A 26097-nucleotide genomic window follows, 5' to 3' on the forward strand; every position below is an offset into this window, starting at 1 on the left:
CTTAGAAATATGGGGGCTAATACAGGGATTTGATCTCCCATCAACGAATCCTGGAATTGTTAAGGGACGCAACTCTTAATAGGCTGTGCCCACAATGGTCACGTCGAGGCTTGTAAAATATGTCAAAATATGAAACAAGTAACAGTTATGCTGTGGTTTTGGTATGCTAAGACGCTTCTTAATCCTTCGCGTCAAGCTGATGGGCACGCGCTCAGCGATTTTAATTGCGATCTGTATCCCCGTCGAGAGGATTAGGTCGTATGACCAGCGGGCAGACATAACTGACCACACCGAGCCCGCCCACTGCCTTGACCACACGGGATGACCTATAGGCGTAGACACCATCATGACGTTTCGCAGCAACGGGGGTCGGTTTAGTTAGATATATAAATGACGAAAAAAAAATCGAACGGCATTCAAAGCTGTTCACGGGATCTACACTGACAATGAACAAAGCAATAATTGTGGCCCTTCTGCTGACTGGTAGGTGTTTTGTTTTCACTGTAAATTCGGATCTATTTATATAATATACCCCAGCTTAAGCACTGCTGGATTTACAATTCTACCTATGTTGGGAATCTAACCCGGTCGATTTGGACGCTTTAACCAGTTACCCGAACCAGTCCTGTACTGTATGTTATGTTATGCCGTGGAAGAACATAGAGAGAGTATTTGACCTCTCGTGACCTGACAGTTATTTCATGAGTGAAAACGAGATGAGTTAAACATGTTAGTTTTCCAGAAAATGCAAATGTTCCATATATTTATTATGGTTTTTTTCTCACTGACCCTCATGATTTTACGGAGACCGCCTCCGTGGTCGTCTAGTGGTAGAGCGTCCGCCTGGAGAGTGGAAGGTCCGGGGTTCGATCCCCGGCCGCGTCATACCAAAACACGTTAAAAGTTGGTACTTGTTGTTACCCTGTCTGGCGCACGGCATTAAGGGGCTAAAACAAGGACTGGTCCTCGCAACGTATAGTTTTCATACTTTGAGGTTGGCACGGGAGGAACGGGTGGCCCAGTCAAATCGCACTCAAATCGCTGTGCAGACTTTCGTCACTTGGGCACGCCAGAAACCTATGATCGTTGGTTCGAATTCTAGTTCACCCCAATTGTGTTTCTAGGTCTGTCAGCACCATGCCACGACTTGTGGATTTAACCAATGTGTCAAACGTCTGAGACCTGCATCACTTCGGGCTTTCCTCTCACATTAAGCCGACACTCAATGATATAGCTGGGATCCTGTTCAAATTGGCGTCAAAACCAATTCACTCACTCACTCTTCATGCTAAGCTGACATTCTGTGAGTGATATAACTATTGTTGAAAGCGGCGTTACACCAAATTCACTCACTCATACAACTAACCCCCTCCTGTATTTCAGCCTTAGTGGCACTGGTCTACTCTCACCATCATCATCACCATCACCGCCGTCACAGGCATCATCACCACCATCACCACCACCGTCATCACAGACACCATCGCCACAGACACGGTCACGGACATCATCATCATCATCACGGCAGCAGCAGCAGCAGCAGCGGTGGTAGCAGCAGTAGCAGCAGCGAGAGCGAGAGCGAGAGCTCCAGCAGCAGCGAGGAGATCATCGTCCACCACCATCACTCCTCCGGCGGTGGGTCTTCCGGTTCCTCCGAGTCCAGCGGATGCTCCAGCTGTGGAGGGTCTTCTGAGTCTTCCGAATCTTCATCCGAGGACTACCCTATCCCAATCCCTGTGCCCATCTCCCACGGCGGCGGCGGCAGTCACAGCCACACCAACTACCTCCCCATCGTCCTCACTACAGGCGGAAAATAAGTAAGTTATCTGTATCTTAGATCTCGAATATCTAAACGTCCAGTTAGGGGTACCATAGTGGTTTGTTTCTTGCTTAACGCCGCACTCAGCAATATTCCAGCTGTATGACGCCAGTCTGAAAATAATAGTCTGGACCAAACAATCCAGTGATTGACATCAGCATCGATCTAAGCCACTGGGATACGATGACATGCATCAATCAATGTCTCTAACGGAAACGTGGAGTGCTGAAGATCAATTCTAACCCGGATCTGCACGAGGTGAAATAGATGTTTAAGAATTTGCTCGTCATACCTTATTCAGTTTCGACCCAAAGCATCTTCACAATATGTGGAACACACATCTGCGTCCCCGGCCGAGATACTACTGTAATCCTGGCCAAAAGGGCGCGTAGCTCACCTTTATACAACCATATACACTATCTCCAACAGAATGAAGGCTCACTCTCTTCATCGCCAAGTGCAGTTATCTCGTGATGTAACGAACCACAAGGGTCATACATTATGTTCGTTATATCCGAAGCAACATTAGTAACTAGTTCGGGGGAAGTTGAGTTCGGTTCGCCACAAGAGGCTATTCGCTACATTGTACATTGTACCGTACTCGACGTATAAAGGACCTGCTCTCGATTGTCCCCACTCACTCATACTATGGTCCCCCTGATTCAGTCGGGGGTACGGCTTACTCGTCGTCTAATGCTCCGCATCTTGTGCAGAGTTGCATCCCTTAGTCCTGCCAGGATTCAATGGCCACGGGTTCGAATTCCAGATTCACCCTGATTATCATTCTTGGTCTTGGTGTCACCAGTATGGGTTTTGTCAAAGGAGCATAACTGTACTACTTCCCTTAAGTATATTCTATTCACTCACTTTTCGGCCTCGACTGTCTCTGTTTCAGTTTCTGTTTGAGGACCTTGGCTGATACCGTCAGAACAACGTCACAGAGGTGTGCCTGAACACTGTCCTACGAAGTCTATGTTATTGATGATGTCGGTCATGGCGTCAACAAGTTGTTATGGTTGAAATAAAGAAGAAATATAAAAATTATTATGTTTCAATTTATTTTTTACAGTACGCGTTACAGAAATGTTCACAATATTGATCCTTCCCATGTAGATTTAAAACATCAACGCCGGAAAATAACGAGTATTCGACGAGACAGAATACACTGGGCTTGAAAGGCGAAACGGCGGTGAAACTTATTTTAATTGATCACTGAAAATCGGTGTTGAGACCAGGGCCCACTTGCACGAAGCGATCTTAGCGCTACAACTATTGTAAGCCTATGTTAAAGTATGGGAGTTACGATCATCTTAGCGCTAAGATCGCTTTGTGCAAGTGGGCCCAGATGTTCATAAAATGGGGAGCCGGTCCTTCCAAACCGGTACCACCTGACACAAATACAAACAGCATTTAAAAAGTTAGTGTTTGTTTGTTGCCCGACGCTGCACAGCCGTACTCCTGCCATGCGACGGCGGCATGTAAACAAACCAGACAACATGTAATGGACGCAACTCTGCTACACGCTAGCTCATTACCCGATTGTGTTGACACTAGAAACGATATGTTAATTTTAAACTTTGTTTTGTTACGAACATATTTTAATGACTTAAAAGTTCAAATGGATTAGGCAAAAAATATCTAACTTACAATGCCCTTTCCATAATCATTGATACAGACAGCGGACGAGTGTAAATATTAAAACAAATAGCGTGCACACACAGTGCGAAACTTCCATGGAGATAGAAACATCAGAAATAAATATAATTACATAAACTATTGCTGTGATAAATGATGTCTCCCAGTCATCTTGGGATAGGTTCTAAATGGTACAACCACAAACGTAAAATATGAGATGTATATGTGTATAAATTATAGTTAATAGACATGTTACTCAAATCTCTTTGACAAACTATAGTTTTACACACTTTTGAATATACATATGCTGTGTACTAATGAACATGACATATCACCATTGAGAATTGTTTGGATCGTGAATTGAGCTCCTGATAAAATATTGTTACACAATGACGTTCTAATGGCATTATAATTCAAGAAAAAAGTGATATTCATTTTCACATGGGCATCCACACAGGCATGTTATTATAATATTGAATATAACAGTGATTAAACAACCTTTGAGTATGAGTCGTGTGATATTATTATCAAACTGCCCAGCCCTTACTGCTATAGCCCTAATTGAAGCAAGTCTAGATTTGTTAAACTCCCATCTCACCGGAGCTCCTTTTCATGTGAAATGTAGTTGCTTGTTGCTATCAAAATATTGTATTTAATGAGACCAAGCGTTAATGTACACATAAATATGCATACGTTTAATCATACCATTGTGTGTGTATTAACAGTGTCATGTTCGCACTCTCTCGAATCGTGTGTATGTTTAATCATTTTTATTCCTGACCTATCCTTTTTGTAATTACATGAAATTACAGAGCTAAAAATATAAATATTAATTGTATAATTATGGACCAATATGCATATCAGTGATAATGTCAAACGTTATCTTTCAGTTCTCAGCAAAGTGTTGGATACACGCGTGGCAACAGGTTGCGGAGGAAGGATATATGTGATAGCCGCACACTGAGTCAGAAGTGTCAGAATGGGATTTGCATGCTGAACAAAAAAAGTTAGGGATCATGAATATTACACAATTTCCTAAAAGGACACCCCCCCCCAATTTTCATGATCCCTAACCTATTTTGTTCAGTATATTTAGAATTGGCTTCCATATTCGTTTATAAACATAGAAACCGGTGTGCACAATGTAAATAGGTGTAAATAAATACATCAACATGAATAACTTCAGTTATATGGTTCAACGCAATAATTCAATTATATGAAATCGTCGACGCCAGAGAATAACCAGTCTCGATTATCCACCGAAGTATATTTGTTCAGGCGTTAACGGTGGAACAGCGGTGAAAATTAAGTAAATTGATCGCTGATCGCCGTGATGAAACCAGGTTTCGTGAAATGGGTAGGCATGTCCTGCTCAACCGTTAGAACCCGCAACTCACACAATTTGCTTAAAAAACTAAGTGTTTGTTTCTTGTCTGACGCTGCACAGCAGTGCTCCTGTAAACAAACCAAACAATCAAATGATAGACCAGAAAATCTAGTGACACGAGAGCGCATTTACTGATCTTGTTGAGACATAAAACGATTATGATAGTCTTGAATTTAGTCTGCTGTGTGCAAGTGACTTGATGTAATGCATGTAACAAAGCAAACCGCTGGTTTATCAGCAAACACAACCCGCCAGGATTCCCATACCTGAAAGTGACACGAGAGCGCATTTGCTGATCTTGTTAAAAACATAAAACGATTATGATTATCTTGAATTTCGTCTGCTGTGTGCAAGTGCAGAGACTTGGCGGCCTAAAGGAAAACAACACAAGCCCTGCTCACTGTTATCAGACACACAGGAAGCATAGTCCACAAGTGGATGTGACCTGATTTTAGGTTTATGTAAAACAAAACGTTTATAAATCTATATACATCTTTGACGAAAATGTATACGCAAAATAAATTTCTTAGTTAGCCATACAAATACCATGGAGTCACTTGCCATGAATTTATAAGGTTGCGAAATAATAATTTCAGTTGTAATCAAGTGAGATCGTTCATTAGTTCAGTTCACACCGGACAACACTCTGTATCTACAGACAATGTTCTTGTCAACTCTTGTTCCCTTGATAACTGTTCGCGCCAAACGTGACCCAGGTATCAGACGTTTAGCACTTTGGTGAAACCCACGAGTAGTCATGATCATTATTGGGTGCAATCTGAGATTCGAACCCGTTATCAGCGGATCCTTCCACATCTAGGAGACGCAACTGAGCACCGCGGATTCTTACCAACGTTTGTACATCGGTTTGTGACCCAGGTATCAGTCGTTTAGCACTTTGGTGAAACCCACGAGTAGTCATGATCATTATTGGGTGCAATCTGAGATTCGAACCCGTTATCAGCGGATCCTTCCACATCTAGGAGACGCAACTGAGCACCGCGGATTCTTACCAACGTTTGTACATCGGTTTGTGACCCAGGTATCAGTCGTTTAGCACTTTGGTGAAACGTACGATTACTCATGATCATTATTGGGTGCAATCTGGGGTTCGAACCCGTTATCAGCGGATCCTTCCACATCTAGGAGGCGCAACTGAGCACCGCGGATTCTTACCAACGTTTGTACATCGGTTTTTCGATCTATACCTGAATGAGCCGAAAAATACACACTGTCAATCAATATGATTAAATTCAACAACGAAACACGTCTTATCAACCATAGTTTAATAAAAAAAACTAGTATCTAAATCAAAGAAGACAAATATGATGAGAATGATAAAACATTCCAGGCGTATGAACCGAACTGTGACATGAGTGACATATATGAGGTGATTATTTGATATATAACTTGACACGCCCACAAAGTCAAAGTAGCCAATCAACAGAGAGTAACATCAAACAAAGTTCATAGGACCTGTCAATAAAGGCAGGAGACGCGAAGAATAAGAGTAGTTATTATGAACAGTTAGGTCAAAGAGAAGGTGGCTGTTTAAAACAGTAAACGCCAGAATCAAACCTAAGTTTCTTGAGAACAGGAAGCCTGAAGGCATGAAATCTGGAGAACTGTGATTGTCCGATGCCGTTGTTTGCGCAGTGAGTGTGTAAGTTGTTGTTGTTTTGTTTTGTTGTTCGTACGTTTGATACCGATAAATAACACTAAGATGTTACGAGGCCTGATAACTTCATGATGATACAGGTGAACAGAAAGGGAACTGACTGCAACTTGGATTCCTCGACATTCCGTAAAGAAAGTAGTTCGCTTCGGTGGGCGTGGCTTAATGTTTTTACATGCATTGGGAAATGAATGCAATAACACGTGACGAATTCAGCTTATCAGAATGCAGGAATGACAAGTACAACGAAAATGCAATTAAATGTTATTGAACGGATATTTGACATCCATGACAGAATAATAATGGTTATCATCTGATTATTATTTCCACAGGTGAAGCCAATAAGAAGCCAGATCAGTCAAAACGTCCTTGACAAAAACTGTCCCTTCCGTGAAAAGAGTTGCAACGTATGTCTAATCATGTCGTTGTATAAGTATCATTTATTTGTACACCGCGATTTCCATCACACGACCCCTTGCAAGGCGCACGATTGTGTCAGTGTCTCTGTGAAGAACATATATGGTCAAGACAGCCAAGATGATGTCATTGATGTAATGCATGTAACCATGGAAACCGCTGGTTTTTCAGCAAACACAAACCGCCAGGATCCCCATAACTGAAAGTATTAGCAAACACAATTTCTGAGGGTATTTTTCTTGCGCTACACCGGACAACCAACGTGTCTTGTGTGACTTCCAAAACAAGAGTTGTTCCTAACGAACAAGCACATTCAGTTCAAAGTCCTTCTCGACAACACTGCCAGTAGCGTCTGTACCTCTGTAGGTGTACGTCCCTGCATCGGACCTGGATATATTGGGCAGATAAAACCTCTTCACAACAACATACTCATATCTGTATTTATGGAATGGAACGTCCATCATTTGGTTCCGACCATCATCATGATGTTTCCATAATGTTATGTCTTCAGGATCGTTACCAACGATGCTTGCAAATGTTGCGCAAGTTAGCCCCTCTCTACAATAAGAATTCCAAGGAATATGTCCAACTCTCAAAAAGCCAAGAGAACCTTCAGAATATGGTGTCCTGTGATTCATCATTCTGACAGTTATAATTTGTTCGTTGCCATACGCCTCTAGTGGACCTCTCGTGTGCATGTACATACCAACGTAGGCAGCTCCTTCATAGTCCTCGCCGTCACGGTTGATGATTAAAGTGTGTTCATCGTAATCAACAAATTCTTTGGAACTGCCTTTCTGAATTATACCAGGGAAGTTCGAACCGGCGTCAAACACAGTGTTGCTATCGTTTCTACTGAATGAATACATACCGTAGACTATACCGCCGTTGTCAAAAGGATGTCCGCTTTCAATCCTCTTAGCAGTTTGTACTTGGATTTCTACAGTTTCACCTTTGTTAAACACAACTTCGTTTTCAATGTTGGTTCTCAGGAGAAGCGGTTGAACTCTGAGTTGAGTCGTGTTCTTTACATTGACGAAAACCTTGCTTTGCCATCGTCTATCACAACTTTCAAACAGCACTTCAAACCGTGGAGTACCCGATGTTGCGCTGACAACGCCCTGGCCGTCTTCGAAAGAGTTCTGAAAGTCATTTTCCTTCAAAATGTCAATAAAACCACTTGATGCCTTCTCCGCCACTCGGATGGTGATACCATTGTGAGATGTGTACACCAACTGGAAGGAATATGAGTCTTGCCCCACTTCTGTTCTGAGGGTCAGTATCTGAAATGAAGGCTCATGATCAAACGCTCCAATCGTCACATCATCCATTGTATCTTGTTTCGTTGCGCCATTGTGTGTATCTGTTGCTGAAGCCAAATCTTGAACATCTTCGTTTTCCTCAATGGTACTCGCGTATTGTGCTGGAACTGTATATTCCGTATCCATGGACACACGTTCTGGGAAAACATGTAAGGGACAGAGAAATGCTAATAGAAACAGCAGGCGTTCTTCTTGGTGCGTCATGGCGAAAAGCTCCAGTGAACTACGAACAAACTGGCATTGTGTGGCAAGGAATATGGACTCCATGGAATGTAGGAGACTAAAGTTCAGAGTCATTAAAAACAGTGATGTATTACGTATTCCTTTTGTGCTGACCTTTAAGTTCCCGGGCCATTTCACAATTGTTGATAATTGTCCCCAGATACAACATGCGCACGTGTGACTCATGCTCGTGAAATGTCGTTTCGATCAGATATATCAATGTGTGTATACATGTATACACAAAGAATTGGCTAAGCACCCCTCCAAGTGTTTTTTTGCACAAATAAGGTGCCTTTGAGTTTTTAGTAGAATCATAATTAAAATCTCAAAAAATGGGTATGTGGTTGAGTGAGTGAGTGAATGAGTGAGCGAGCGAACGAGCTTAAGATTTTCTTTACGTTTGGGTTAGTTGGTAGGTTTGTTGTGTTACGCCGCACTTAGCAATATTCCAGCTATATGACGGCGGTCGGTAAATAATGGAGTCTGGACCAGACAATCCTGTGATTGACATCATGAGCATCGATCCACGCAACTGGGATAGATGACATGCTTCAACCAAGTCAGCGAGCCTGACCACCCGATCCCGTTAGTCACCTTTGTACCCAACAGACTAGAAAATGGTGGTTGTGGTCAACTCTTTTGATGATACATTGTCTTCAGTTGTGTTATAATTTGAAAATGAAATAAGAGTGATTTTCGTCATGTTTTCGACACATAACTCGATTTAAAGAGTTTTGGTTATTGTTTATTTACTCTATTTTTCCTAAGTCAGCACGCAGGTTTTGTGATATAATAAGCATTCCAATAAGGCGCCGCGATTCGCTGTGCAGAGTTGCGTCCCTTGGACACGCCAGATACCTATGATTGTGGGTGCGAATCCCGGTTCGCCCCGATTATGTTTCTAGGTTTGTCAGCATCATACCCGTGCTCGTAGGTTTCACCGAAGTGGTAAACGCCTGAGACCTGCATCACTTCGGGCTTTCCTCCCACATTAAGCTGACACGCCGTGATATGACTGGAATACTGTTAAAAGCGGCGTTAAACCAAACTCACTCACTCACTGTGGGGAAGGTTGGTCCCTGCTCTATTATCCAGCAGTAACGCCGGGATATGACTGATATACTGTTCAAAGCGGCGTAAAACCAAATTCACTCAGTATTTGTTATATTTTAACTCTTTCACAAAAGGAAACGTCCATACGTAGTTCTGAATGATATGTGGACAATACATGCTGGTCATTAATGATAAGTGGACAATACATGTTGGTCATTACTGATATGTGGACAATACATGTTGGTCATTACTGATATGTGGACAATACATGCTAGTCATTAATGATATGTGGACAATACACGTTGGTCATTAATGATATGTGGACAATACATGTTGGTCATTAATGATATGTGGACAATACATGCTAGTCATTAATGATATGTGGACAATACACGTTGGTCATTAATCATATGTGGACAATACATGTTGGTCATTAATGATATGTGGACAATACATGTTGGTCATTAATGATATGTGGACAATACATGTTGGTCATTAATGATATGTGGACAATACATGTTGGTCATTAATGATATGTGGACGATACATGCTGGTTATTAATGATATGTGGACAATACATGCTGGTCATTAATGATATGTGGACAATACATGTTGGTCATTAATGATATGTGGACAATATATGTTGGTCATTAATATTGTCTTTCATTTCGTCGGGCAAGTGGACATAGCTTCCCATTTATCGCATAACTGAAATTCAGGAGGATTAAGAGTCTATGCATAGTCCAATCAAAATCCGGTTAGTAAACTGCCTTGCAGATTTCGGTCGATTGCAGGATTTGTAAAGCATGTGCACGGCCAACTCGTTGTCAACAGACATTTTGGTGTATGATGACATGCAATGAACCAAGTCACCAAGTCTCACCATCTGATCCATTAAGTTGCCTTATATGATAAGCATTATTTACTGGAGGCCAAATCTAACTCAGAATCCCAACGGGGTTTCAATTGGTCACATTGGTTGCACGATGTTGTTGGTATACATTTTGAAATCTTTCTTAATATCTCTAGACATGGAGGATATGGCGTCCAAATGATGTCATTACTATTTGTTAAAGGGGCACAATGCACCGGCTTCTACCTGGCTGTCTTATACTGCCCTCAGCTGCCGTGGGTCAATTTGCTAGCTGACGCAATTGAGTGTGACAAGGGTGAGTTAGTGAGTGAGTTGGGTTTAACGCCGCTTTTAACAATATTCCAGTTATTTCGCGGCGTGTCAGCTTAATGTGGGAGGAAAGCCCGAAGTGATGCAGGTCTAAGACGTTTACCACTTCGGTGAAACCCACGAGCACGGGCATGGTGCTGACAAACCTAGAAACATAATCGGGGCGAACCGGGATTCGAACCCACAATCATAGGTTTCTGTCGTGCCCAAGGGACGCAACTCTGCACAGCGAATCGCGGCGCCTTGGACGACTGGGCCACCCGTGCCCCCTAGTGTGACAAGAGACTGGGCTACCGTCTGTAAGAACAGTGGAGAGAGAAAGGATAACTTATTCCGGCTTTGAGTTGTTGATCAGCTGAAAACCCTCCTCTTGCTTATGACATATAATAACCTTCCCGAATCAGTAAGAAAGCCCGATACAACACGGTTTTACATTCATATGGATGATTTCTAGTAATAATGATTAAAATTAGGACATCTTGTGTAGTACATTTCTGATTTGATAAATCGGGAAACATTGTGTATTGTGCAGAGCTACATATAAGGAGTGTATTTGCGTAAATATCCTCCCAAAATATTCAAAACCCAAATACTTTCAATTAACTTGTGTACAGAAACGCGTGCATAGATTGAAAATCTCAAATGTATAAAAAAAGCTCGCGTAAATATCCAATGAAGCTTTGCCTACAATGCTAATTTCCGAAACACAATAACGAGCTAATTTACGAGTCAAGCCTAAATATTTATTTACGTCCAAAACATTATTTCATTTTTTTTAAATCTTAAAATGTTCACTAATTGTGGGAAAACCCCAATAGACTGATGAATAAATCAGTGAAAAAATATTAGTTACGCAAATGATGTGGCTAAAACTCACTGACAATCACCAGTAGCCAGAGCGATGGTGTAAATCCTGCTGGGTTACCATGTAGGTAGCAGAAGTATCGTAAGTCCCCATGGTACCTAGTATGGTGACCTACCTTTGGTTATTGGTGATCTATAGCCTTTTTTTATTGTGTGCTGTTTTGAATTGTTCCAATTTTATGATGATATGCTAGTTTTAAATCTACATCTGTGATAGTCTAGTGTTTTTACTGTCCTTCGTCGACAGATTTAACTGTCTTTATTTATATATGATTCATGTCAAACTTGATTTAGTAACGATATGGCTGAAATATTGCCGATGTGACTATAAACATTAACTCACTCACTCACTCACTGATAGAACAAAAACTACGAACAGCCTACGAGACGCACGTGCAGATTTCGTGCCATTGCGAGACCCACGTGCTGAGGTCACCGGTTTCATTGAACCGAGTTCACGACTGCAGGCGGCATTTCATCTCCGATACAGGTTATACATTTGAGAGTTTTTATTACAGTTATTCTATTAAAAACGTTGTCTATGCGATGAGTCGGTTTATAACTTGAACAAACCATTTCTCCTCGGGATTACCAGCGATTGTAAACCCTGACATTCGGTGACATACCTAGGTGACATGACTACGGCCCCCTCGGTATGTCACCTCATGTCAGGGTTTACAATCGCAGGTAATCCCGAGGAGAAATGATTTCTCCTATACAAATAACCCAAACAAAATAGAAACCCTAGAGTAAAAACGCAATTGCTCAAAAAGCTATCTGGGGCTCAGATATTTTTAGCTGTAGATGAACTCGCAGGTTAGTGTGTCATATAGTTTTATGCATTGTTTTACCAATCATATTACTTGTACATATATAGTTTTCTACATATCTATTTATTCATTATACGGACGTATCCTGACCAATCTGGTATGTAATATCAAATCAGATACCTCAAAATTCCATGTTTAGTTAGTTTACAGCTGTATGTGGTTATTAGGGAGGCTACCACTATCGGCCGAAATTTAATAGCATTGTTGCATATATGTGCCACATATTACAAAATATATAACCTGGTTAAACTAGTTCTTGATACAGACATGTTTCTGAATACTTGCAGATGGTCAGGCAACTTCAAGGAGAATAGGATGACATTTGAGGAGCATAAATTGGAGAATTGACCAAGCATGCCTGTTGTACAGTTCTCTACCATCAGTTACAACCCAGAGGCCATCAACTCCTCAGATGTGAAGGATGACACTTCTATTCAAACTGTACCCAAACAGTCATGTTGGTGTGGGGTACAACCCATCTCTGTCACAAGAAGCTGTAGGCTTAGCGAGGAGAAGATACTCACAAAGAAGGAACTGAATAATCTCATCTAAGTTTCAAATCAACAACTGTGAACAGCTCAGTTCCTTACTCACTGAAGAGTGGCAAAGTCGATTCCCTCCCTTGAAAGAAAAAGGCCCGAAAAGATGCATCCGAGACCACCTTAATCATTCCCCGCAAGGCACATTCTTACCTTCTCCGCAGGGTCTTAAGGACGTCTCTAGATATTCCCGGCAAATGTCTCCACACCATCTCGGCAAACTACTCCAACTTGCAGTTTGCCGAGAAGTATCAAGGACTACATTAGAATACCTACTGAAGTAGTCTCCGATACTTCCTCAGAACTAACCTGAGATAATTAAATATGCTTTGAACCATCTTGGCAAACCCACTTTAGGAAGTCACTGATTATTCTCCACAAACTTTTGTTACATAATCTAAGTTGTTTCTAATGCATCCCCCTCCCGCAACACTTGCAAGGAAGTTCCCGAATAGTCTCCACAAACTATTATTAGGTAATCAAAGATGCATCTGAAGCATCCAACCCGCAACACTTGCAAGGAAGTCTCCGAAGCATCTTCACTAACCTATCAGGGGTAATTAAATATGCTTTGAACCCGGCAAACCTTCTTAGGAAGTCCCCATTACAAAGATGTTTCAGAGACACTTTACCTTTCCATCATTTTCAGTAATACAAAAGATGTGATTACATCATAATCTAGTCTAACAACATCTCAGAAGTATTAATGTGTCCCTGAAACATCCTTGCCAAACCTGTACTGTCAAAAATGAAATAACAAAGATGCATAGTATTCTCTTTATTTGAAGTTTTCAGAAGTTCATGATCTCATGTGATTCCATTTCTGGCTGAATTATCTGAGCACTTTGTGTGAAACCTTTCCCGAAAAGAAGAAAAAGACAGAGGGTATACTCTCCAAAATATGAAAAGCAGAGATGGTAACTACGGAAGCCTTTTAGGGCTATTTGTTTTTTTATTTGTTTTTTTCCGATACTATCTTGAAATTTCAAGATACTTAGTTGAAATTTCAAGATACTAAGTTGAAATTTCAAGATAGTATCATGTATCCAAGATAGTATCTTGAAATTTCAACTTCTGTATCTTGAAATTTTTAACTTAGTTTCTTGAAATTTCAACTTAGGATACTATCTTGAAATTTCAAGATAGCATCATGTTTTCAAGATAGTATCTTGAAATTTCAACTTCTTGAAACAGAAGTATAGTATCTTGAAATTTCAAGAAACTAAGTTGAAATAGTATCGAAAAAATATATAAAAACATATGGCCCTAAAAGGCTTCCATAGGTAACAACATTTTCATAAGTACTTTCCATACCAACGTTGGCGAAGTGGTTAAATGATGAATCCTGTTTCCTACTTCAAAGGAGAGAGGAGCGGATCAGCGTGCATCAGCAATGGAATGAGTGTCATGGCGCCATATGTTGCATACAAGAAGTTGACAGTTTCGGTGGCCAGCTCACATGCATGTGGAGGAATAGATCTTTTGTTCATATTGACAACAACATGGTGTGCATTATCACAACTAGATCTTACTTAACTCTGCAAACACCAGGCGCCATTGTGCCAAATACTAGGTGACATTTTGCCAAAAATAATAGGTGACATTTTGCCAAAAAGCAGGCGCCATTGTGCCAAATACTAGGTGACATTTTGCCAAACACCAGGCGCCATTGTACCAAATACTAGGTGACATTTTGCCAAAAAGCAGGCGCCATTTTTCCAAATACTAGGTGACATTTTGCCAAACACCAGGGGGTGACCAGGCGCCATTTTGCATCATGACAATGCTCATCCCAACACAGCATGAGCCACCATTTACAGCAAGCATGGGTAGCTGAATTCCAAGTCTACACTGGATCTTCATGGCAAGCAGGCAGTCCTTCTCGGGACTGAAATGGGATCAAATATTATTGTTAATCTGTGACAAACTTATAATGAAAATTATAGAATGTCAAGAAGACGCATTAAAAACTGTTTTTGCTACAAAATTACTGATCGTGATATAAACTTACCTTGGCTCATTCGCTTGAATGCATTCCTCACTGTACATATCTTCTTACTCAGTGCGTCAGAAAACTGATTGGGTAATAACTTCAGCCACTCGGTGGCAAAAACTGCAAAATAACAAATCATTTGAAATATTGTTGGCATATTAAATGTCATTGTTGTATTTAATATTTAAAGTATACTACTCAAAAGAAGTTAAGGATCACCTGATTCTTTCATATTACTATAGTTTATCACTCATGTCATGACAGATTTACTTTACCATTACGAAAGAATTGGTTGATCCTTAACTTCTTTTGAGTAGAATAGATATCCTTTATCAGTGTATTTGTAATTCTGTAATACTGCTTTCTGGGGGTATTTATAATTTCTTCATGATGGAGAATTTGAGTGGTTAGATAATACTTTCTCCCTAGAGCCTGCAATACAACAGCCTGTTTTCTCTTGAACATGGCGGCAGTGCCTTGCCCAACGTCGGAGGGTTAAAAAAAGTCTGTCCATGAATCGTTTCAGTTTGCAGCTTTCTCCCACATTGCCACACTTTCCCATCACATGGGCATACCAAGTGATGGGAACGGCCAGGCTGGCTCCTTGGGTCAGCAATTGGTAGCCTGATGGAAGTTTGTCATCTCCCCTGAGCTGAACCTGTTCACCCCAAAATTATAAGCAATTCAAATGACATGCAGTAGTGATGTAAAAAAACTGGATGCTATGACAAGTGAGTTTTGTTCAATTTCAGAAGCTGAAATGTCTTAGAAAGATATAAACAGTATATTCATTTACTTACATAACGGCATTTTGGCACTTGTACACCACGAAGGCGCTTGTATCCTTGCGGCTTAGTTGTTGTGTCTGCAAAATATTAAACAATAAAAAATAATTCTATGGGCTACATAGTATTGTGAACAAGCAGGATAGCAAGCTGAAGATTTATTTTTTATGTTATTTATATATTTTATTTACTTAGCATTTAATTTTATTTTAACATAAGATTTCCATTTATTATACTGGTATTGAATATAATATGAATAGCAACTGAATATTTTCAAGCATCTTTGTTTCGACAAACCTGGCACATTTGTCTGAAGTTCACGGAGTTCTTCTTCGGCCTTAAGGGCTCTGTCCCGCCAAAGGTTAAGTTCTGACTGTGTGGTTTGTAGCTGCACTTCTTTCAAGGAGTAGTCTTCGCAGCTTCTTAGAAGAGCCGTAAATGAGCCAGGTTCTTTGGCAGTTAGTTGAAGGGTGGGGGACTGTTGTCATGTGTGTTGAAAGGGGTTGTAGGTTGTGGTGGTGACAGGCCATTGTTGTGCGTGGGGGTGTTGGGTCGGGAAGGCTGGGGAAGGCAAGGCTGGTTAGGAAATGCAAGGGTGGTGTAACGGTTCAAGGGGTGGGTAGCGAATTGTGGAACACTCCCAATACCACCAACCACACAGTTTTAATTATTTAACTTTTCAAGAATAATTTTTCAATTAAGAATTGCACAATAACAGTATTTACATTACAAGAATATAATTATTCTTTTCAGTATTTCATTTACTAAAGAAATGTACAAGAAATATAAAATACTTGAATGTCAACTCACATCTCTTGGATCGAACCGGCAATCACTCTCTCGCCTCAGAATTTCTACAACCGATCAAACTGTCAACAAAGTGACGTCATACCTGAAGTAGTCTCTCGCATGAGGATACGGTCGGTGGAACCTGGGGAAATTGCACTCCCCTGTGACAGAAGTTATTTTACTTCGTGTCACGTCTATGTAGCAGTATACAATGCATTTAGATGGACTAGATGCAATTTTGTAGCCATACAAGGCAGATTTAAGCCATTATGCTACAAGTAGTTTCGTGGAACAGACTCACGAATATAGGTGACGTTACACAAACTATCACATTGCCAAATCGAAACAGGTGATTTAGAACGTGTTCACATTTTGTTTTTGCACATTAAACAGTCAGTAAGACGTTAATTCATGTAGCCTGTGGGAGTGGTTTGAAGGAGAGTGCAGTTAATGGGAAGGTTGACGTGAGAGAGAAGGCAGAGATGAGTAAAGTGACTGGGAAGGCTGCGGTGAGTTGGTGGATGGGGAAGGCTGAGGCGAGTCAGTGGATGGGGAAGGCTGAGATGAGTTAGTAGATGGGGAGGCTGAGGGGAGTTAGTGGATGGGGGAGTTAGTGGATGGGAAAGGCTGAGGGGAGTTAGTAGATGGGGAAGGCTGAGATGAGTTAGTAGATGGGAAAGGCTGAGGGGAGTTAGTAGATGGGGAGGCTGATGGGAGTTAGTGGATGGGGAGGCTGAGGGGAGTTAGTGGATGGGGAGGCTGAGGGGAGTTAGTGGATGGGGAGGCTGAGGGGAGTTAGTGGATGGGAAAGGCTGAGGGGAGTTAGTGGATGGGGAGGCTGATGGGAGTTAGTAGATGGGGAGGCTGATGGGAGTTAGTAGATGGGGAAGGCTGATGGGAGTTAGTGGATGGGGAGGCTGAGGGGAGTTAGTGGATGGGGAGGCTGAGGGGAGTTAGTGGATGGGGAGGCTGAGGGGAGTTAGTATATGGGGAAGGCTGAGGGGAGTTAGTGGATGGGAAAGGCTGATGGGAGTTAGTAGATGGGGAGGCTGAGGGGAGTTAGTGGATGGGGAGGCTGAGGGGAGTTAGTGGATGGGGAGGCTGAGGGGAGTTAGTGGATGGGGAGGCTGAGGGGAGTTAGTGGATGGGAAAGGCTGATGGGAGTTAGTAGATGGGGAGGCTGATGGGAGTTAGTGGATGGGGAGGCTGAGGGGAGTTAGTGGATGGGGAGGCTGAAGGGAGTTAGTGGATGGGGAGGCTGAGGGGAGTTAGTGGATGGGAAAGGCTGAGGGGAGTTAGTGGATGGGGAGGCTGATGGGAGTTAGTAGATGGGGAGGCTGATGGGAGTTAGTAGATGGGGAAGGCTGATGGGAGTTAGTGGATGGGGAGGCTGAGGGGAGTTAGTGGATGGGGAGGCTGAGGGGAGTTAGTGGATGGGGAGGCTGAGGGGAGTTAGTATATGGGGAAGGCTGAGGGGAGTTAGTGGATGGGAAAGGCTGATGGGAGTTAGTAGATGGGGAGGCTGAGGGGAGTTAGTGGATGGGGAGGCTGAGGGGAGTTAGTGGATGGGGAGGCTGAGGGGAGTTAGTGGATGGGAAAGGCTGATGGGAGTTAGTAGATGGGGAGGCTGATGGGAGTTAGTGGATGGGGAGGCTGAGGGGAGTTAGTGGATGGGGAGGCTGAGGGGAGTTAGTGGATGGGGAGGCTGATGGGAGTTAGTGGATGGGGAGGCTGATGGGAGTTAGTGGATGGGGAGGCTGATGGGAGTTAGTAGATGGGGAAGGCTGAGGGGAGTTAGTGGATAGGGAGGCCGACGGGAGTTAGTAGATGGGGAGGCTGAGGGGAGTTGGTGGATGGGGAGGCTGATGGGAGTTAGTGGATGGGGAGGCTGATGGGAGTTAGTGGATGGGGAGGCTGATGGGAGTTAGTGGATGGGGAGGCTGATGGGAGTTAGTAGATGGGGAAGGCTGAGGGGAGTTAGTGGATAGGGAGGCTGACGGGAGTTAGTAGATGGGGAGGCTGAGGGGAGTTGGTGGATGGGGAGGCTGATGGGAGTTAGTGGATGGGGAGGCTGAGGGGAGTTAGTGGATGGGGAGGCTGAGGGGAGTTAGTGGATGGGGAGGCTGATGGGAGTTAGTGGATGGGGAGGCTGATGGGAGTTAGTAGATGGGGAAGGCTGAGGGGAGTTAGTGGATGGGGAGGCTGATGGGAGTTAGTGGATGGGGAGGCTGATGGGAGTTAGTGGATGGGGAGGCTGATGGGAGTTAGTGGATGGGGAGGCTGAGGGGAGTTAGTGGATGGGGAGGCTGAGGGGAGTTAGTGGATGGGGAGGCTGATGGGAGTTAGTAGATGGGGAAGGCTGAGGGGAGTTAGTGGATGGGGAGGCTGATGGGAGTTAGTGGATGGGGAGGCTGATGGGAGTTAGTGGATGGGGAGGCTGAGGGGAGTTAGTGGATGGGGAGGCTGAGGGGAGTTAGTGGATGGGGAGGCTGAGGGGAGTTAGTAGATGGGGAGGCTGATGGGAGTTAGTAGGTGGGGAAGGTTGGAGTGCCCTGCTAGAGAACAAAGATTTTGCCCTCTGGTTAGCAAGTCTTGAGCAAAGTTCTTGTTGACTTTCCTTTGCCGCTTTCAGAACTGTTGAAAAAAGAATACATATCACACAGGATGACAAATCAATGCTTCATAATTCATGATACAGTAAAAATAAATTGCAAACGAGAGCATTAAAATTGCACTCAGGTGAAATGGTTCCCGTCCAAATGTATAATGATTTAAAAGTTACAAAATATACCGCTGGTCTGTGACTTTGCTGTCCTGGTCTTCTTGTTCCTCTTGGATGGGGATTCTGGAGGAAAACAACAAAGGTACCAAAACTAGATCAATTAGTTGAGATCTTGTGATTAAACATTCAGTTAATAAGGATAATGTCCGTGTTTGTTGACCAAAATCATTACACACTCAAATGTCACTTTATTCTCAGATCTCCAGATAAGCTTTTGGTGTTGTGGGTATTTTACCCATGCATTTTAAAATCATTGGGTATCAGTAATTCTATCTGGGTATTCAAATTTCTGTTACCCACTAGTTTTACACATGTGGGTATTTAAGTTAAATATTTAAAAACACTATTCATCTAGTCCCTGCAAACTGGTGTCGTGTGGGTTCGAGAGCTTTATAGGACTCAAAAATACCACATACTTCCACACGAATGTGTGATGGCAAATGATCATGATGTAACTGTCATCGTGGAGTTTGGCGAGGTTGACGGAATGCCCGTTTATAATTTCAAAATAAGTTGCTGATTTCCTAATCGAATACACAGGGTTTCTTCACAATATTTTGGTGATACGCACAAGTTTTATTATTGTAGCGTATCTGTAATGTTCGTTGCGTATTTGAGACGCTTGGATTTTATTTTACTGCGTATTTCTGCATTTCTGATGCTTATTTTAGGCAGATGCGCAGCTTATCTGGAGCTCTGTGTTCTAGAATAATGTAAAAAATGGTTTTGCAATTTACAAGTACTCAGTGCTCGAACACTCAAGTTTGAATTATTGCAGAGGTTGTTGACTACCTAACACAGGAAGATTATGTATATTGTAACACACCTCTATTCCTATAATTCCCAGTGTTGTCATAATTTAACATTAATTTTTTTAAAATTAAATCTTTACCTTGTATGCGTATTAGGGCTGTTACGATGCACTCACGTTTTCGGTGAATCAAACTGTAACCATTCATGAATTGAATTTGTTATTCATGGCCACTAGAATCGAATATTTTTGATTATGCTATCATGTATATTTACATACCCTGTACCTAAAAATATCCATAACAACATATTATATGCATAGATTTCTTTCAATGACAACACTCTAATAATATTTAATTTGATAGTATTGTTTTCACTGGCCATTGTCGCATTTGAGCAGATACAAGTACCTGGATAAGTGCAGTATATAAATGTATAATTTATTAATAATTAACAAACCATGTCAAATAAATATGATGTTATTGTTTCACTGAATATAATAAATACTACATAACTGCTGACTTGTTATTGTAATTGTGCATTAATATTCGTATTCGTTACCCTATATTCGTGATATGAATCAGTGTATTTGTTGCAGCCCTAATGTGTATGTGTGCACTCTGTAAGTAGTAGATCTAGTTAGTTTCATAACTTATTTAGTAACAGTTCCATTAACCTAAATTTAAATTTACCCCCTGACACTTAAAAAACCAACTGACCTTGGAGTACCACACTGGTGATGGTGGCATCATAAAAATACCCAGTTTCTAGCCACCAGGCAGCAACTGGCATCTTCTCCTTGATCCCTTCCCAAGTAACAGGCTCATCATCAGGAGTTGTGACTTCTCCCAAGTCGGTGATGTATCTTTCCTTTCTGTCTTCAAACAGCACCACTAGGAAGGGGGCTGAAAAGTCAAGTTGCATGCATTAATAACCTAAACCTAAAACTGTCAGTCAAAGTTGACAATAACTTGTAAATATTACAACCTGGTTCCAGCCCAAAGATCTAGATCTAAACCGCAATAGTGATGGAGCATGTTGATGGGGAAATCGGTCTAACGCTACGATGTTTTCATAAAAAAGTTGTTCTTAATAAACCACACTATTTACAGGGAAGATACATATATACCCAACAAATACAGTTCAGTACAAGAGTTTCCCTTACTTGAGAGTTGTTTAAAAAAATATCTACAAACCTCCTCGTGGAAACAGGCAGATATTAGAAATTCAGGAGATAAGCATGTATCTTTTCAGTTTTGCAGATGATGTTGTGTATTTTATGACAAGAAATTTCATTAGGAACTGACAATGAAACATTTAAAATTTTGCTGTTTAAGAAAAACTCACATTATATAGTGTGATAATGATATCTAGTTGCGATTCTGACGCACAGCCAGCCAAAAGATGATGATGTTGGGCTGAAAGTATTGGCTGATCCTCTGGTTACGGCACTTGGTATCATATAAAAGTTACCTCACTCACTCACTCACTCAAAACTGATTACAGAGAGATGACCATGAACATACTCACTGGTTGCAGTTATCAAATCATCTTACTTTAAGTCCAACTTGATGAGAAAATTTCTGTCTCACCTGCTTGTCTGTATACAAGAGTAGTTATTGAGCTATCACAACAATACCATGGAATCGGGATTTGAGACTTTGTATATTTATGTTGGTACACAACACCATGAACAGAGTCAACTTGTTACCATGGTAACCAAAACAAAATATTCTTAAAATCCCTAAATAGCAAAGGGCACCAGTTGACAAACTGATCTTTGTGTGTGCAGAGTTTCAAGAAAGAGTACCTTTTAGTTTCAGAGTTTAGTTTCTAAGTCAAACATGTTGCCATGGAAACAGGAAAAAAGATATTTTTAAAATTTCTCAATAGCAAAAGGCACCACTTCAGCCCCTGATTAATACATGTACCATGGTCGGATGAAAATGTTGAATATGTTTTCAGTTCTGCTTCGGAAATGACACCACCTCTGTTTCAGCTAAGTCTAACTTGTTTCCATGGAAACAGGGAAAAATCTAATTTTTAAAAATTTGTTAATAACAGAAGGCACCACTTCAGCCCTTGGTTAATACCTGTACCAGGTTTGGATGAAAAGTGTTTCACAGTTTTCAAGTTGTGCTTTGTAAATGAAATCCATCCCCTTATGAAAAGAAGTAAAAAAATGTTTTTCTGGAAATCGAGAAAAATAAAAAAGCCCCAAATCCTTAAAATGCAAAAGGCACTGCATCAGGATCTGTTTGATATATCTGGCAATTTTTTTTAAAAATATTAAAATGTTTTCGTGTTGTGCTCCGAAAATGAAATGATTACAGACGGATGGACAGAGAGACAACAAGATGTCCACTATATCCCCCCACATTATATGTCCGGTGGATAAAAATGAATCACAAGTTTATTTGAAATAGATTTGAACTCACCTTACAAATTTACTTGATACAACAAAACGAAAATGATAAGTAATTGGGAGCTATCCCCCTTTAAAACATGACATGGATTGTAGGGGAAATGTTGATGTGGCAGTGTCATTTTTCATAGTTTATCTGCATATATATGGTATTGGTTTTAGACAGTGTAGTATATATATGGTATTGGTTTTAGACAGTGTAGTTGTTGTATTTAATTGGATTATGTCAGGGACCAGTTTCCAGCATGATTGCTCCAAGCTGAACTTGGGCTGGTCAGTACTTTTGTTTATTGCGAGGGTCGACAGTAATCTTTTGTCTTGCTTTTAGAGGGCAAGCTTCTATATAACACAAGCACTAAGTCAACTACAACTGCACTGGACAGTCACTGCCTAAGACACGTATTGTGACACGTATTGTGACATACAAGGATTTTCACAACTTTCTCTGAGGGTTAGTTTTAATACTCAATTATAAACATTATGTAGGATGTAATATTTGTCTTAGTACATCATGTATAGCTTAAACATTATTTCATTGTAGGATATACTTGTGTGATTTGAGTGTATGAATGTATTTATGTCATTAGTACAGTAATGATTAAAAGCACACCATTCATGTTTATGATTTTCTAATATGTGAATGTACTATAATATTTTTATGATAAACACGACATATATAAGTATTTGTGTCCGCCATATTGTTCGCCATGATAAATTAATCAATATCATTTTAATTAATGTATGTTTATCTATGACATTCTATTTGAGATTATGTTTATAGTAGGTTTAGAATTAATTAATATGTCAGTAGATCACTATGTATATTATTTTATGATATTTATATTTAAGTTAGAGTGACATGTGTATGTTATTTATAGATGGATCTGCAGTGACAAGTGATTTTGCCTACTATCATCTGAGTGCCACACATTCGGTAGGCATATTATACATTTTTATTGTTTATATTTCATGTATGTATAGTATACATCTTGTATATAAAAGTGCATTGATGAAGTTTAAGTAATATGGAGAACATTGTTATTAATGTGGTGAATGCATTTTAATTATTATATTAATAACAGTGATAAGTGCATTATTTTAATGTGTATAACTATTTACTTATTATTTGTTCAATTATGTTACACGGTGAATATTGATATTGATAATAAACTTGTGGCTTCTTGGTCACAACTCACCCCCATCAGGTGTTGGTCTTACTTGTGAGATTTACACCACCCTAACCTGCTACACTGAGATAAACAGTTTAGAATGTGTAGTTTTCTTTATGAAGCCATTAATGATTGATACATAAAATGCATCCAACATTTTGGCAGCTGTGCATGTGTGTGTCTGCTTGTACCAGTCCAGAATACACCACTCAGACACAATATACTGACGCTGTATCCTGAGCTGACCAGTCCTTGTTTTATCCCCTAAATGCTGGGCACCAGGCAGGGCAACAACAAGTGCCATTATTTAACATCCTTTGGTATGACACGGATGGGGAATGAAACCCCCGAACATTCTGCTCTTTGGGCAGATGCTCTACCACTAGACCACTGAGGCGTTCACTATGGTTAGGAATAGGGCTGGGATGGGTAACTCAGGTACTGTATTCGACGTAATAATCGCCCAGGGCGCTCTCAAAATTGAATATTATTTTGGTGAAAAAAAGTTAGTTGAAAGATTAATTTCTTGGTTTATGCTGACAGCCTGAAATGTTTATGTACGACAGATATATTTTTCCCGAATTTAATTGCCCATAATTAAGTGTGCATATAACGAGTACGTATTACACGCGAATAAATATGTCTTGTGTACATTAATCAATCGGAAGGGGTGCTAATTGGGATTGTTCACTAGCCAATATATAAGCAAATATCGCCGTGGTCGTTTATTAGAGCGGGGCGCTTATTACGTCGAATACAGTACCCGGGTCGGGTGGGTACTAGGTAGGACCCGGGTACCCACAGGACTACCGGGTCTGTGGTTAGTCACGTGATATATTGTTTAATGACAAAAATGATCAACTCTATGGTTACACTACAAGCCACTACTTTCTTTCTGACTATGCACCCATTTCTTCTGACTTTTAATATGCTTGATTTAAGATATAACATAAGTCAACTTCAGTGTATGCATGACCAAATTGTTTAATACATGTATCTAAATATGTTTTGCCAGGGCTATGGTAGAAATCCCAATTGGACATTTTGTACTTATTTCTTGAGACATACAGTGGGTACCCAGGTAGGGTCGGCTAATAGTGGGGTGGGTACCTTGGTAGTAAATTTGGACTCGTCCCAGCCCTAGTTGATAATATCAAAAGCATATAAAACGAGTAACATAACTAAAATAATGAAATGTGAGTATGACTGGAATAATGATAGAGACATACTGATAAATATAAACCTTTTGGCGCATATTATCGAAGTTTTTTGTTCATGCTTTGACATGACCTCCATTGTGATCAAGATTATTGATTATTGATTAAGATGAGCAGAAACCAATCATTTGACGAAACTGATGTCCCAATGCAGGTTATAATGCAAACATATCATGTACTTATACTTTATATAAAAAAATTAAGTGTTTGACAAGAATTTTTATCTTTTCTTCCTTGATGGTAAGGCACAGTCTACTTACTATGTTGACTACTTACTATGACATCAAAAAACGCATTTTCCGGATTTTAACGAAACACCAGTGAAACCTAAATCAACATGAAATTTTCCATCTTACAACATTGACATTTATTACGCCATTCCTCTTTATGATCTACAGGTTGGTGTTTATATGTTTTGTTAATACTTACACGTTATGGGGCCTATACACTGTACACGAAAGAAATTGCAGTTTCAGTTGACTCCATGTGATTTTCCTTGCACAAACATATGTCGGATAGCTAACCAGGAAAATCCGAAATACTTATTTAACCAACAAAAGAAAAGAAGCACACATAAAAGAACCATCTCGCTTGATCATAAGTCCGTTGTGTAGAATGTCTTAGAGTTATTTCCCTTCTTTGACCTTGGCCTTTATCCTGACTCGGCACATTTTGACTGTCCGACATGTTTGAACCATGTGTAATATGATTCACCCTTTCTGGATAATTCCGTCAGCAAACAAGTGAGTACATTGATTTTTATCTCACGTAATTGTGAATGTGATTGTAATCATTCTAAAAAGAATATATAGGACCGGGACAGTAGAGAAACGAGCCGAAAAGGGAATCAATCCCTCGTCAGGTACATGCCCATTTAAAATCTCCACATTTGAGCGTGTGAGTTTCAGTCTGCAAACGTTCCATCTAGGTTGTAAACGATAACGTAAGCGACGATCCATACCATAATATTCTACCCGCTGTAGGTCAATCTCGGCCTCACCGCCATCATTCGGAGATAACTAAGATAAGATCAGAAAAAACTATCATTTTCCTCTTTACTGATTTCTTTTATAACAATAATTCACTAGCTAGGATCAGATGAAATATAAGCGTCGGGTTCGGAATAGATTTCCCGTTCAGAATTTCCATTCAACAGAGATGTATCGCGTGATCCATAGGTGGTTACCTGGCAACCGTGATTTCAATCAACCATCTTTGTTCTATCTGAACAGACAGACACACTT

General features: G+C 40.7%; 1 protein-coding gene and 1 pseudogene across 1 annotated transcript; one reads left to right on the forward strand and one right to left on the reverse strand.

Annotated features, from left to right (window-relative positions):
- The first annotated feature begins 446 nt into the window (after positions 1-446).
- On the forward strand, positions 447-1814 carry LOC139471540 (SKI/DACH domain-containing protein 1-like). The gene is made up of 2 exons (XM_071253919.1): positions 447-483; positions 1384-1814. Exons 1-2 carry the CDS (start codon positions 447-449, stop codon positions 1812-1814), a joined length of 468 nt encoding a protein of 155 aa, XP_071110020.1.
- Positions 1815-7226: 5412 nt separating this feature from the next.
- On the reverse strand, positions 7227-23940 carry LOC139471972 (uncharacterized; annotated as a pseudogene).
- Between the last annotated feature and the right edge of the window lie 2157 nt (positions 23941-26097).

Source organism: Haliotis cracherodii, unplaced genomic scaffold, assembly GCF_022045235.1.
Source record: "Haliotis cracherodii isolate W230 unplaced genomic scaffold, xgHalCrac1.p SCAF_23, whole genome shotgun sequence".
Lineage (NCBI taxonomy): Eukaryota > Metazoa > Mollusca > Gastropoda > Lepetellida > Haliotidae > Haliotis > Haliotis cracherodii.

Excerpts from the sequence above, each read along its gene's own strand:
- LOC139471540 (XM_071253919.1), top strand. The coding sequence starts at position 447 with ATGAACAAAGCAATAATTGTGGCCCTTCTGCTGACTG. Across the intron at positions 484-1,383 it reads TGTGGCCCTTCTGCTGACTG|CCTTAGTGGCACTGGTCTAC; the intron begins GTAGGTGTTTTG and ends CCTGTATTTCAG.